This window comes from Lontra canadensis, unplaced genomic scaffold (genome assembly GCF_010015895.1).
Source record: "Lontra canadensis isolate GAN:19392208 unplaced genomic scaffold, GSC_riverotter_1.0 scaffold34, whole genome shotgun sequence".
Taxonomy (NCBI): Eukaryota; Metazoa; Chordata; class Mammalia; order Carnivora; family Mustelidae; genus Lontra; species Lontra canadensis.
In genome coordinates this window covers 15915852-15931511 of record NW_022631028.1, presented here as the reverse complement: position 1 = coordinate 15931511, position 15660 = coordinate 15915852, and the positions used below count along the sequence as shown (strand labels likewise).

General features: G+C 38.5%; 1 protein-coding gene across 2 annotated transcripts in view; it reads left to right on the top strand.

Annotated features, from left to right (window-relative positions):
- Window positions 1-15660, top strand: part of SUMF1 (sulfatase modifying factor 1) — a 102049-nt gene that overhangs the window by 11614 nt on the left and 74775 nt on the right. For both annotated transcript variants that reach the window (XM_032867445.1, XM_032867444.1), the window contains exons 2-3: window positions 7941-8114; window positions 12015-12089. In XM_032867445.1, the coding sequence (XP_032723336.1) occupies window positions 7941-8114; window positions 12015-12089 (249 nt within the window). The remainder of the gene's footprint in view (window positions 1-7940; window positions 8115-12014; window positions 12090-15660) is intronic.

Genomic DNA, 15660 nt, shown 5'->3' with positions numbered 1-15660 from the left:
GGATCTTTAGCTTACAGTTTATTAAGCAATATATTTAACACTTTTTAAAATATTTGTTATAACTAAAAAAGATTTTAGGTTTTAGATGGTGTAGTAAAGTTGTTTCCATTCTCCTTCTAAAACAAGAATAACAAAAACAGCCTTATGCTCTGAATTGTCCAAGTAGTGATCTGTAAGATGCACTAAAAACATCACTAGAATAAATTTGTGGGACTCAATCCCAGGACTCTGGGATCATGACCTGAACCAAAGGCAGCCGCTTAACCAACTGAGTCACCCAGGTGCTCTACCACTTTTTTTTTTTAACCTCTTCCTCTCCCCCACCCTTGCCTGTGGCAACCACTAATCTATTCTTTGTATCTATGAGTTTGGTTTTTGTTTGTTTAGAATCCACATAGAACAGAGATCTATGTTGTTTGTCTTTCTCTGACTTATTTTACTTAGCATAATGCCCTCAAAGTCCATCCATGTTGTAAATGGCAAGACTTCATTCTTTTTTATGATTGAATGACATATCTATGATGCCTATGATTTAAAAGGACAAAAATTATACACACATACATACATACTTACATACATACTGCAATTAAAAAAAATATATTTATTAGAGGGAGAGAGCATGAGGTGGGGAGGGGCAGAGGGAAAGGGAGAAGCAGACTTCCTACTGTTCAGGGAGCCCAACACAGGGCTCTATCCCAGGACCCCAGGATCATGACCTGAGTGAAGGCAGACACTTAACCAACTGAGCCACCCAGGCATCCCCACACCACAATTTGTTATCCATTCATGGCTTGGCTGTTGTCAATAGTTCTACATTGAACATTGAGGTGCTAGTGTAAGACTAGTGTTTTGTGGGGCACCTGGGGGGCTCAGTGGGTTAAGCCTCTGCCTTCGGCTCAGGTCATGATCTGAGGGTCCTCGGATCAAGCTCTGCATCGGGCTCTCTGCTCAGCAGGGAGCCTGCTTCCCCCCTCTCTCTCTCTGGTGCCTCTCTGCCTACTTGTAATCTCTCTGTTAAATTAAAAAAAAAAAAAATCTTAAAAAAAAAAAAAGACTAGTGTTTTGTACTAGTGTTTTTGTACTAATGTACTAGTGTTTTAGTTATCTTTGGGTAAGTACCCAGAAGTGAAATTGCTGAATTATGTGGTAGTTTTTTAAATAATATTTTTTAACTTTTTGAGGAGCCTCCATACTCCTCATTGTGGTTGCACTAATTTACATTTCCACTAACAGTACACATGGGTTTCTCTTAACCACATTCTTGCCAACACTTGTTACTTCTTGTTTTATTGATAGTAGCCACTGTAACAGATTTGGGGCATATTGATAATAGCCATTCTGACAGGTGTGAGGTGCTATCTCATTGTGGTTTTGATTTGCATTTCTGTGAATATTAACTTTTAATATTATTAACTTTTAATTTGCATATTGTGAATATTAACTCCTCATCAGAGACATGATTTGCAAAAAATGTCTACCATTCCTTAGGTTGCCTTTTTATTTTGATGATAGTTTCCTTTGCTGTATAGAAGATTTTTAGTTTGGTATAGCCCCATTTGCTCATTTTTTATTTTGTTACTTTTGGTGTTGGGTTCAAAATATCATCACCAGCGCCTGTGTTAAGGAGCTTACTGCTTATGAGATTTTATGATTTCAGGTCTTTTGTTCAAGTCTTTAATCCATTTTTTTAAAATTTCTTTTCAGCCTAACAGAATTCATTGTTTTTGCACCACACCCAGTTCTTCATGCAATACGTGCCCTCCTCAATACCCACCAACTGGCTCCCCCAACCTCCCACCGCCCGCCCCTTCAAAACCCTCAGATTGTCTTTAATCCATTTTGAGTTAATTTTTGTGTATGGTGTAAGATAGTGGTTTAGTTTCATTCTTTTGAATGTGGCTGTCCAGTTTTCCAACACTATTTGTTGAAGAGACTCTTCTTTCCATTTGATATTCTTGGCCTTTCTGTTGCAAACTTATTGACCATGTGTGCATGGATTTATTTCTCAGCCCACTATTCTGTTTCATTGTTTGTTTTTATGCCAGTGCCATACTGTTTACATTGCTGTGGCTTTGTAATATTGTTTGAAATCAGGGAGCATAATGTCTGTAGGCTTGTTTTTCTCAGGATGGCTTTGGCTGTTCAGGGTCTTTTTGGTTTTTAGGGATGTTTCTTCTATTTCTGTGAAAAATGCCAGTGGAATTTTGATAGGAATTGCATCAGATCATAAGGATGCTTTAAAAATATTAATTCTTCCAATCTATGAGCATGACATATCTTGCCAGTGATTTGTGTTGTCTTCAGTTTCTTTCCTTAATGTAGTGTTTTACATATACAGGTCTTTCACCTCCTTGGTTAAATTTATTGCTAGATATTTTATTATTTTTGATGGAATCATAAATGAGATTGTTTTAATTTGTATTTCTGATAGTTCGTTATTAATGTATAGAAATGTAACAGGCTTTTTTTTGGTATTGATTAGTTTAACAGTTTTTTGGTGGGGTCTTTGTGGTTTTCTATATACGTCATCTGCACATGGTGACATTTTTACTTCTTCCTTTACAATTTGGATGTCTTCTATTTCTTTTTCTCATCTAATTACTCTGGATAAAGCATCCAGTATTAAATTGAATAAAAGTGGCAAAAATGGGGATCCTTGTCTTATTCCTGATCTCAAAGGAAAAGCTTTTAGCTTTTTACCATCGAGTATGGTGTTAGGTGTAGACTTGACATATATGGCCTTTATTATGTTGAGGTACATTCTTTCTCTACCCAGTTTATTGAGAGTTTTTATCATAAGTGGATGTTGAGTTTTGTCAGATGCTTTTTGGTATCTATTGAGGTGATCATATGGTTTTTATCATACATTTTGTTAATGTCGTGTATCACATTGGCTGATTTGTGGGTATTGAACCAGACTTTCATCCCAGGAATAAATCCCACCTGATCATGGTATGTGATCCTTTAATGTATTGTTGAATTCAGTTTGCTATTATTTTTTGTGTCTATGTTCATCACAGGTATTGGCCTATACTTTCTTATTCTTGCAGCATCCTGTCTGCTTTCAGTGTTAGGATAATGCTGGCCTTATAAAATGAGTTTGGAAGCACTCCCTCCTCTTCAGTTTTTTGGGACTGTTTGAGAAGAATTGGTTATAATCCTTCTTTGAATGTTTGGTAGAATTCACCAGTGAAAGGTTCTGGTTCTGGATTTTTGTTTTTTTTTTTTTGAAAGTATTTGATTACCAATTCCATTTCCTTAGTAGTAATCAGTCTGTTCAGAGTTTCTGTTTCTTCATGATTCAGTCTGGTAGGTTGTATGTTGCTAGAAATTTTTCTGTTTCTTTTAGGTTGTCTATAGGCTTGGTTGGCAAAAAATGCTAATTTTCTGGCATATAATTATTCATCATGGTTTCTTTCTTTTTTTTTTTTTTAAGATTTTATTTATTTATTTGACAGAGAGATCACAAGTAGGCAGAGAGGCAGGCAAAGAGAGAGGGGGAAGCAGGCTCCCCGCCAAGCAGAAAGCCCGACGCGGGGCTTGATCCCAGGACCCTGAGATCAGGACCAGAGCCGAAGGCAGAGGCTTTAACCCTCTGAGCCACCCAGGCGCCCCTCATCATGGTTTCTTATGATCTCTTTTATTTCAATGGCATCACTTCTAAAATCTCTTCTTTCATTTCTGATTTTGTTTATTTGACTACCCTCTCTTTTTCTTGGTAAGACTTAGCTAAAGATTTATCATTTTTGTCTTTTCAGAGAACCAGTTTCTTAAGATAGGTGTTTAATGCTCTGAATTTCTCTTAGAATTTCTTTGCTGCATCCCATAAATTTTGATTTATTTCCATTTTTGTTTGTCTCATTGTATTAAAATTTTTTTTTATTTCTTCTTTGATTTCTTGATTGGTTGGTGGCAAGTTGTTTAATTTTCCTCTATCTGTTAATTTTCCTGTTTTCTTTGTGGAATTGATTTCTAGTTTCATATCATTTGTGCTTGGAAAAGATGATTGAAATGATTTCAGTCCTCTTAAATTTATTAAGACTTGTTTTGTGGTCTAACATGTGATCTGTCCTGGAGACTGTTCCGTGTGCACTTGAGAAGAATATGTATTTCTTTTGCTTTTGGTTGTGTTGTTCTGTATATGTCTGTTAAGTTCATCTGGTCTAACATGTTTAAGGTTGCTCTTTCCTTGTTGATTTTCTGTCTGGGTGATCTATCCACTGATGTAAATGGGATATGAAGTCCCCAGTTATTATTGTGCTGCTGTCTGCTTTTCCCTCTAGGTCTGTTAATATTGGTTTATTTTTAGGTGCTCCTATATTGGCTACATAAATTTTTCCAAATGTTAAATCCTTTTGTTGGGTTGGTCCCTTTATCATTATGTAGTTCTCCTTGTGTTTTATTGTTGTCTCTATTTAATTTTTTAAATTTTTAAATTTTTTTTTAAAGATTTTATTTATTTATTTGACAGACAGAGATCAGAAGTAGGCAGAGAGGCAGGCAGAGAGAGAGAAGCAGGCTCCCCACTGAGCAGAGAGCCCGACGTGGTTCTCCATCCCAGGACCTTGAGATCATGACCTGAGCCAAAGGCAGAGGTTTAACCCTCTGAGCCACCCAGGCGCCCTTGTAGTCTCTATTTTAAAGTTGGTTTTGTCTGATATAAGTATAGCTACTCCAGCTTCCTATTGGTTTCCATTTTCATGGAGTATCTTTCTCCTTCCCTTCACTTTCAGTCTCTGTCTGTCCTTATATTTCAGGTTAGTGTCTTATAGACTGCATAGAGATGGGTCTTGTTTTTAATTTATTCAGCCACTCTATGTCTTTTGATTGGGGAACTCAGTCCATTTACATTTCAAATAATTATTGATAGGTATGTACTTACTGCCATTTTGTTCACTATTTTCTGGCTTTTTTGGTTATGTCTTTCTGTTCATCTTTTATTCTCTTGCTCTCCTTCTTTGTGATTTGATGGCTTTTTTTAGTGGTATGCTTATATTACTTTTCCTTTATACTTTGTATATTTACTATAGGTTTTCCCTTTGTGATTACCATGAGGTTTACATGTAACATCTTATATCTATAATGGCCCACTTTTATGTAGATAATTTAGGTTTGATTGCATTCTAAGGCTTAATATTTTTACTCCCTGCTGCCATGTTTCATGTTTTTGATATTTCTTTATATATCTTTTCGTCTAACTTATCCCTTAACTAATTCTTGTAATGAGTTGTTTTCACTACTTTTGTCCTTGAACCTTCATACTAGCTTTTATAAGTGTTTAATCTACTATATTTACTCTATATTTATAAATGTCATAAATTTCCTTTTCTTGTGGCTGTTTAATTTTCTGTTGTATGGATAGCCCACAATTTATTTAACCTTTCCACTACTGATGGGCATTTAGTTTATTGCCAGTCTTTTTCTGTTAAAAACAGAGCTGTAATAAGTTACATTGGATACAAAGGGCTGACATTTCAGAAGGTTCTGTAGGTACTTAAATATTTGTTGATGAATGACTGAATAGAAGATAAATGGCTTACAGAGGAGCAAGGAGGGATGTGAAAGGATGAGACTGGAGACAGGGTGACTGGTTGTGAGGCCCTTGCAGGTTTCTGGGAATAGAAGGAGGGGAGAGATCCAGTAAGATGGAGTGACCTCTGTAATGCTGGGATTAGGGAACAGGAGTAGTCAAGCATGATTTCTTAGAGTAATAGTAATACATTGAACAAATAATAAGACATTTATTACCCATATGTCATAGAAAAAGAGCTCCATTTTCATTGGGAAATCTATGCACAGAATTAAAGACAGCCACTAGTAACGGAAGTCAATGGAAATAGTAGGAATCAGTGATTGTTGATTGTTACTTTCTGTTTCTTTTAATCTTGTTTTTCTAGGTCTTCTGCTATTATTGCTAAGTCACATTCTTTCTTTTTATTCCAACAAGTTATCTCTCTTTAGGCTTCCTTTTTTTTCCTTCCTCAATTTGAACCCTTATTTTATAGATTAGAGGCTTCACAATTCTTATGCTGCTGGGAGGTCGATGAATTGATTTTTCACTCAGCTGATTAGAAAGTAAGATACTGTGTCTGCAGATGGTATGCTTGTGTTCTTTTTAAAAAAAAATTAAGATAGAATGACATAACATAAAATTCACCCTTATAACTTGAACAATTCAGTGTTTCCAAGCTCATTCACAAGGTTTCACAACCATCATCAGTATTCCAGAACATTCCATCACCCGCCCCCCAAAACCCTATATCCATTAGCAGTCATTCCCCATTTTTTTTCCCCCTCAACCCCTGGCAACCACTAATCTACTTTATGTCTCCTTGGATTTATCTGTTCTGGGCATTTCATATGAATGGACTCATACAATATGTGGCCTTTTATGAGTAGATTATTTCACTTAGCATAATGTTTTCAAAGTTCATCCATATCGTAATATGTATTGGTATTTCATTCCTTTTTATGGCTGAATAATATTTCATTTAGTGGATATACCACATTTTGTTTATCTGTCATTTGATGGACTTTTGAGTTTCCACTTTTTGACTCTTCTGAATTTTACTGCTATGAACATTTGAAGAAGTTTTTTTCATGGATGTTTGTTTTCATTTATCTTGGATATATATCTAGGAGTAAAATTGTATCATATGGTGACTCTTTATTTAGATTTTTGAAGAACCAAGAGACTGTTTTCTAAAGCAGCTGCATCGTTTTACATTCTTACCAGCAATGTATGAAGGTTCCAATCCCTTGTCAACACTTGTTATTGTCCATGTTTTGGGTTATAGCCATGCTAGTGGGCATGAAGTAGATCTCTTTTTAGTTTTTATTTACATTTCCCTAACGAGTCATGATGTTGAGCATAGGCGTACATTTCTTAACTGAATATTTTTGGTGCAATCCTAGGCACTATGTTTAGTGCTGGAAATATAGACATGAACAAGGCAATCCAATGGTCTCTTAGAGTTTACAGTATATAGGAGCAAAGTAATTGCAGTTAGAGTTTTAATAAGGAATCAGTTAAGGACAAGGACATAATAAGGACAAGACATGGTCCCTTATTACACTTTTTTAGATAATTCTATTTCAGTGATTTAAGTATTTTCTGTTTCACTGGAGATGCACATTCACTCAGTGGTTTTTAGGAATATTGCATATGGCATTTTTGCATTTGATTTTAAAAGTAATTCCATGAGAAATTACAAGAAATGAGATCATATTAAAGGAAAAACATACTAAAATGTATAAAGAAGTGGAATTTCTCCTTGTCTCTGTACTCCAGCCATCAGCAGCTTGGTGACTATTGTTCCAGACCTGTTTCCATGGCATGTATCAAGTAGAGTTTGGACTAGAGAACTACTTGCCAAGAGGATTTTCATTTCTTTCTTTTTTTTTTTTTTAAGATTTTATTTATTTATTTAATAAAGAGCAGGCGTGAGAGCAAGAGAGAGCACAAGCAAGGGAAGCAGCAGGGGGAGAGGGAGAAGCAGGCTCCTCACTGTGCAGGGAGCCTAATATGGGGCTTGATCCCAGGAGCCCGAGATCTTGACCTGAGCCAAAGGCAGATGCTTAACAGATTGAGCCACCCAGGAGTGAGCCCACCCTTCCTTCTTTCCTTCCTTCCTTCCTTCCTTCCTTCCTTCCTTCCTTCCTTCCTTCCTTTTCAATATTTATCTCTACACACAATGTGGGTCTTGAACTTGTGACCTATAGATCAGGAGTCACATGCTCTTCCAACTGAGCCAGCCAGGCATAGCAAGAATTCTCATTTCTTTCATAGGCGTGTAGAGTGATTTTACTGATTGTGCAGTGATTTCTGTGGTGGGTATGTAATAACTTTTGGGTGCTTACTGTGTGCTAGGCACTCTGCCATTTAAACACGTCCACTTTGGCTGTGACGGCATGACTCTCCGTCTTCCCTTTCACTGCAGATGGTCCTTATCCCCGCCGGAGTGTTTACAATGGGCACAGATGATCCTCAGATAAAGCAAGATGGGGAAGCACCTGCCAGGAGAGTTGCTATCGATGCCTTTTACATGGATGCCTATGAAGTCAGTAATGCTGAATTTGAGAAGTTTGTGAACTCAACTGGCTATTTGACAGAGGTAATAGGGTTGGGATGGGAAGGAAGAACTTGTTCTTTTCTAATGTTGATTAACCATTTTTTTATTATGTGCCCAATACTGTGCTCTGTAGCTTATATATATTTCATCCAGTTCTCATAGCAGCTGTAGGAGGCCAGTTATTTTTCAGGTAGCAAACTGAGGATTAGAAAAGATATTTGCCCTGAGTTGCCCAGCTTGTTAGTGGTGGAGCTGCGATTCAAGCCTGGCTAGTGAAGATGCCAGGGTCTCTTTTCTAACCATTATGCTTTAATATCAATGCTTTAATATACCAGAGAGTGCCACTGCCTTCTTAGGCTTTTTGACATAGAGGATAGGATCTAAAGTAAGGCTACTTTTCCCTCTCCAAAAATTGCACTTTGGTTGTTCAAGAAGCATTACATATTTCATTAAGCAATAGATGGAGAAGTATAGCTTTTCAGTTTTGTGGTTTTTTTCTTTTATTCTTTTGTTTTAGAGAGAGAGAGAGAGTGAGAAAGAGAATGAACCTGTGGTTGGTGGGGGTTGAGAGGGAGAGGGAGCGAGAGAATCTTAAGCAGGTTCCACACCCAGTGCAGAGCCTGATGTGGGACTTGATCTCATGACTCTGAGATTATGACCTGAGCTGAAATCAAGATTCAGATACCCAACTGACTCAGCTACCCAGGCACTCCTGTGGTTTTATTTTAATGCCTGACAACTCATAAGCTCTCCTGTAGCAATTCCAAGTTATTCTCTTGTCACTGAATCCCAAAGCAAGGTTCTTCAAGTGGATGTTTCTCCTCGTCCTCCTCCTCCTTCTCGTCCTCCTCCTCCTCCTCCTCCTCCTCCTCCTCCTCCTCCTCCTCCTCGTCCTCCTCCTCCTCCTCCTCCTCCTTCTTCTTCTTCTTCTTCTTGTGGATGTTTCTTCTAAAAGGGAGTAAGAAGAAGGGGGCTTTTTAGTTTATGAAACTTTCTCTAAGTGTCTAAAATATACTGTTTTGGGGATGCCTGGATGGCTCAGTCATTGAGCGTCTGCCTTTGGCTTGGGTCATGATCCTGGGGTCCTGGGATCAAGCCCCTCATTGGGCTCCCTGCTCGGCTGGAGGCCTACTTTTTCCTCTCCTACTCCCCCTGCTTGCGTTCCTTCCCTCGCTGTGTCTCTCTCTGTCAAATAAATAAAATCTTTAAAAAATAAAATAAGAGGGGCTCCTGGGTGGCTCAGTGGGTTAAAGCCTCTGCCTTCGGCTCAGGTTCTGATCCTAGGGTCCTGGGATCGAGCCCCGCATCGGGCTTTCTGCTCAGCGGGGAGCCTGCTTCCCTTCTTCTCTCTGTGCCTGCCTCTGCCTGCTTGTGATCTCTGTCTGTCAAATAAAATCTTTAAAATAAAATAAAATAGAATAAGATAAAATATACTGTTTTGTAGGCTTGCCATTTTCTCTCACCAAAGGACTTTACCTTTGCCTTCAGTTTGTGGAATCCTTGTTTTATTTCCCCCGACCCAGCCCGCAAAACAGCATTTTTTTCTTTTAAATAAAAAAGTAATTGCTGAAAGCAAAAAAGTGTTCAAATTTGGTTTTGCAGTATAACATTTCTTCGGAATTTCCTAAAACATACAAGGCAGTTTTCTCTTTTGTACCTGTTTATAGTAAGCAGAAGACCCTCTTCTTTTTGTTTCATAAGGATCCTTCTAGATCAGTCTCCTAGGTAGTCTACTTAAGTGAGAAGACAAGCTCCCCTCAGACTTTGGTTCTTCATAAAGAAGACAGAATAAATAGAATTTAGGGCATTCAGGAATGTGGATGGGGAAGAGCGACGTCTGGCTTTTTACTACCCTTTCACTCAAGTATAGCATTTCTTTCAATTATGAGGCAGATGACAGTAATAATAGCAGTATCTATAACTTTGTCACCAGTAGAAATCACAAACATTTTTTGTCATGTTATTGTTATTATAGATATCTTGAAATATTGTTTGCATTCATCCTTCCTTTAGAAATGATAATTTTGAGACCTTCCACTAGATCTTATTTAATATATTAATAAAGAGCATGTATATATTGCTATACTATAAATTTATTACTATTTTGAGATAACTGGTTTTCTTCATAAAAGAAACCATTTATTTATGTATTTAAACATTTAAACATTTCACTCTGAGAAGGAGGCCCCTAAGCTTCACCATACTGCCAGGAGGGTTCAGGGTACAAAAAGTGTTAAGAACTCCTACTTTGGATAAATGTTTCATATTTTTAGTATACTTCACAGTTTTTTTCTGTCTCTCCAACTTTATTTTATATCATACTCCACTTACCATGTTCAAGCCCAGCTGGTCTTGCTTCGATTCCTTGAAAACTCAGCGTTCTTTTCCAGCTTGAGGTCTCCACTCATCTCCCTGCCCCGCTTGGAATTTCCTTCTCCCCATGCGCATCTCCCTTTTACTATGGCTGATTCCTTCTCATTCTGAGTCATTGCAGCTGAATGGCCCCTTCTCAAGGAGACCTTTTCTCCCCACTCTGTTGAAAAGAGGCTTTTCTTGATACTCTTTACCTTACAAGATCAAGTAAAGTTATAAGTATTTTCTTCCATCCTTTCTTTGACTTGAGTTTTGTCTGTGCCCCCACATGTAAGTGCTATTAAGACAGGGACTGTGCTTACCTAATACTGACCTTGTATCTCCGTCATTTAGTTCATACTCAGGCACAGAACAAGGATGGCTGCCCAAACAGAGCAACATGTTTGGAACTTGTTCATTGGATGAAGGGATGGTTTGGGTGCTTAGGTACTTTCCCACAAAGGAAAGAGGAGGAAGAGCAGGGGTGAAGAAAAGATGATACACTCTGATTAGGGAAAGGAGTTCGAGGTGTTTGTAAGGCCTGAACTGCAGGAATCCAGTAAGCAGTTCATATCATCTAGTGAGGACAGGACTGGCCTGGATGGAGGTGGAGATGGGACGGTCATTTGAAGTGCATGCTGCTGGTCATTACAGCAGTGAGATTGAAGGAGATTGTCAGTAGGTCAGTGTATCTCAAAGTGTGATCTCTTGGACCACCAGTCACCAGCTGAGCTGTTGACATGTGCAGGTTCCTTGGCCTCACCAGAAATTCTGAGGTTGAGGGGCAGTAACGTGTAGTTTGGTAAGCTGGCCAGGTGATCTCCGCTGCACAAAGCCCGAGAGCCACTGGTGAAGAGAAAGAAGAAGCAGGGTAGAGCACTAGGGAGCAACAGCATTCTAGGGGCTAGAAGGAGAGCCCCGTATTTCAGGAGATGAGTAAGAGGTCAGAAAGAGGAGGGAAACTAGAATAATAGAATCATGGAGATGAAGGGGTTAATGTGGGCCTTTGCAGTATGAGGTCGATGCAACAGATAAAACAGGTAGATGAGGACTCGAGGCAGTAATGTTAAATGAAAATAATAAAAATACAGATTTCCATCAGATGCTTCAATTGGCCACTTGAGATTTATAAACACAGTTGACCCCTTAGGGGAGCCAGAGTCTATCAGAATATCAGCCAACAATGTCAATTCTTTTAGCTAGATTGCAGGAGCAGAGCAAAGGACAAAGGTTGGTTATGTAAACTGACCTGTAAAGAATACTGTTATTTTCCAAGTCATTTGAAATACTTGCGGAGATGTGTTTCCATCAACAGGAGCAATCACATTCTCAAAAGCTAATCTCTTCCAGTCTGCATTCTTATCAGCTAAATGAGCCTGAAAAGACCGTGATCTCTGTAAGTGATTGATATTAACCTGTTTTAATAGGAAGCCAGATGCTTTTAAGTCATTTCCGAATCCTCTGGGAAGTCACAAGAATAACTAAAATTCATTTGGACTAGAAGAATCACTTTTATGCACAGAGAAAACTGTCCATGTGAAACATGTTGTTACAACCATTCTGGATTTTTATTTCCTTCTTTCCTTTCAGGCCGAGAAGTTTGGTGATTCCTTTGTCTTTGAAGGCATGTTGAGTGAGCAAGTGAAGACTGATATCCAGCAGGCAGTAAGTAATGTCCAACCAGGCTCTCATATTTCTCTGCTGTTTGTTGGAAAGGGGTTGGGTTAAAACTCCAAGCTATAAGGGCCACGACTCCTCAACCTGCCAGCCCCTCACCAGTCCTGTTCTAGATGGGCCCACAAGAGCAGGCCTGTGGGTCAGGGCCCCATGCCTTGAGGAAAATTACACAAGTCCAGGATGGTAGCTGAAAGTGTCAGGTCTGACTTGAGTTTCTGTCTTCTGTACCTGAGTGATACATTTTGTTGCTACGGAGGGCTTAGCTGAGCTCTGGACGTTTCTGGGTTTCTTCACTTGTAGTCATTTCTAGAATGGAGGGTTAAATGTGAATTTTCTTTAACTTCTGTAAGTCTTGATCTCATCAGGCGCTAGTGTGGAGAGTTTCCTATTTAAACTTATTCATGAATTCCTACAGTTGGAGAAGCATTCATGAAAGGGACCTTTGCTCTGGATATTCATAGGAAGTTGAGCCTGGGAACTGGACTGACTACCCAGGGTGTACCTGCTTTCACAGAGAGGATCCAGGGAACGTGAATTAGGTGTGTTTTTCTCAGGAGTCATGGAAACAGTGGACTGAGCTTCCATAAGCACCTGTGTGGTGAGCGGAACTTTGGATTTCCGTATGTTCAAGAATTTGTTTACATACAAGTCTCATAAAGAGGTGGAAAATAGAAAAACAAAAAATTGTGGGTAAGCTAGGAGTTTGAGGGTTCAAAAAAACAAAGAGGGAAGGAAATGTGGAAGAGGCTGGAGGTAGTGAGAGAATAGAGGAAATGGGGTCAGCCTTCCTTTCAAGGGAGACTGATTAAAATACAGAGATTGAAGACAGGAATTCAACCCTAATCTTCCTTTGTTACACAAGTTCCCTTTCAGTTGCCTGAGCTTGGGCTTTATGTGTTGGCCTCACTGTTCTTGTTCTTCTCTCCTGTAAGCAGCAGTGCCAGAAAAATGAAACCGTCGGGCTCCTGTTTTTTTTTCTCTTCAAATGTTTGTAGCAAAGGTGGTCAGGGAGAGAGGAGATACAACCAGACTTGCTCTCAATTCATTTACAGGAGAATCAGGCCACTTTTTTATATGTATTTTACATAAATGTTTTTAAAACACGACCGAGCTATTTGAATTTCAGGGATTTCGGGGGTTTTTTGCTCATTACAAGTTTTTATTCTAAGTCTATTATGTAATCCGATACACCTTTTTTTTTTTTTTTTTTTTTTTTTTTTTTAAGGGGCTTTGAGGTCACATTGGCCTAGTGTTGATGAGCCAGCAGCTCAGGATGTGGTGCCTTGTTTTAAGATATGGAGTTCAGATGACGGAGGGCCTTTGTACTCATTTTTGTAATTTGCTCTTTCAGATACAGGGCCTCTTGTCACTCGAGAACCTCCAAGCACATTAGGCATAAAGGCAAAGGCAGATTATTGCTAGGCTCTGAGGGTGCCCTGTAAGTACCCAGCAAAGTGTGTGTGCTTGTAACCAGGACGATAACAAGCAGCTCTCACAGGAGCCTAGTGCTAGTCTCTTGCTTAAATGCTCATAATGGAAAAGCAAACCTTTTAAGCGTGTTTAGAAAGGGCTGGAATGAATAAAATGCATCTGTTGATGATTTGAGAGTGCTAAGTTTTTGTTTTTCAGCCCCTTCCTAGGTCTGACATACCCTCATGCATCACACCTTTTTTTTTTTTTTTTTTTAAATATTTACTTATTTGAGAGAGAGAGAGCATGAGCAGGGGCAGGGGCAGAGGGAGAGGGAGAAACAGGCTCCCCGCTGAGCAGGGAGACCAATAGGAGCTTAACCACTTAACCTACTGAACAACCCAGGAACCCCTACCAGACCTTTTATTAACCCGGTGTTCCCAGAAGCACAAGACAGGGATGGTCCAGGAGAAGACTTGAAGTGAAACAGGAGATGAGTTCAGGTAGTATGTGGCAAAACCTAAGATAATCCTGAATCAAGGAGTGAAAATGTTATTCCCTTTTCAGATCTCTTTCAAGACCTGTGTAAGTCAGGACAGAGTCACATTTCAGGCGGAGCATGTCGTTAACACTCAGCAGCACTTGTTAGTCTCCTGTTAAACAGACAAAATCGGCGGTGGAACCTTTCCCAGGCTACAGTAGCTAACTCGAATTTTGTAACATTGTTTACTTCCATGCAATTATTTTGTAATATTGTTTATTTTCATATAATTATTTTAAAAGTTTCATATAACTTTTAAGTAAATGTAAATTATTTTAAATGTTATAAATCTTTTGGTGACAGGTTATACCAGTGATACAAATTTTCTGTAAAAAACAAAACAAAACAAAAACAACACACATACAGAAAACCACACAAAGCAAATGTTTAGCTTACTGAGTTATCCTGAGGTGAGCATGCTTGTAACCATCACCTAAGTCAGGAATTAGAATTTCTCTGCCTGCCCCAGTAAGCCCCTCCATGAGCCACAGCCTTATTGCCCTTTTCTTTTCCTAGAGTTGCCATTATCCTGGTTTATAAAGTAAATCCTTCCCTGAATTTCTTTATAGTATTATCACCAGATGTACATCCCAAGGCTATGGTTTAATCCTATCCATTTAAGGGTAAATTTGTGTCTTTTTCAAGACTCTTTTAGGGCATCTGGGTGGCTTAGTCATTTAAGCCTCTGCTTAAAGCTTAGATCATGATCCCAGGGTCCTGGGATCAGGCCCCATGTTGGGATCCTTGCTCAGCAGGGAGACTGCTCTCCCTCTCGCTCTGCCATTCCCCATGCTTGTGCTCTCTGGCTCTCTCTATCTTGCTGTGAAATAAATAAGAAAATCTTAGAAAAAAAAAAAAACAAAACAAAAACTCTTTTAACCTTTCCATTGCTCCATCCTCCTCCCCGATTTTTCTATCCCTAACAATTTATCTCTGGAAGAATCCAGGGTGATTAACCTATGGACTTTCCTGCTGCAGCTCACCTGTTTTCCCTGTTCTCTGCATTTCCTGCAAACTGGTAGCTGGATCCACAGGCCTGATCAGACTCCTGTTTGAATCCAATGGCAAGATAATGGCATTGGCTGTGCACATTGTTCTTGGGTTTTTGATGTTGTTATTCAGTTATTCTGTCTGGTTTTATGCATACATTTGGGGAGATCCAAAAACGATGCTACTGTGGCTGTCATCTTAGGTAGTTTTTTGTTTTTTTTTTTTTTATTTTAAAGATCTGAGGCAAGACATTGAACTGGCTTTTAGGGTTTGCTGACAAAAATATCTGAAACTGTATGAATTTAATGGTTTAAAACAGAGCATATGTGCATGCTGAAATTTTCTTCGTTGTGATTATTATTTGAATGCCTAATTAATTTTAATTAATCTTAATTAATATAGCTATTTATATATAGCTATATATATATTATATATAGCTATATATAGCTATATATATATAATATATAGCTTTAATATAGCTATAAAATTAGTATAGCTATAAAATATAGCTATAAAATAGCTATTAATATAGTTATGAAATCCTAGAAAGGATTAAGGCTAGTTTTGGTTGCTGTGTTGTTTTTGTCTTGGGGTATTGGTATTTTACTCAAGATAACC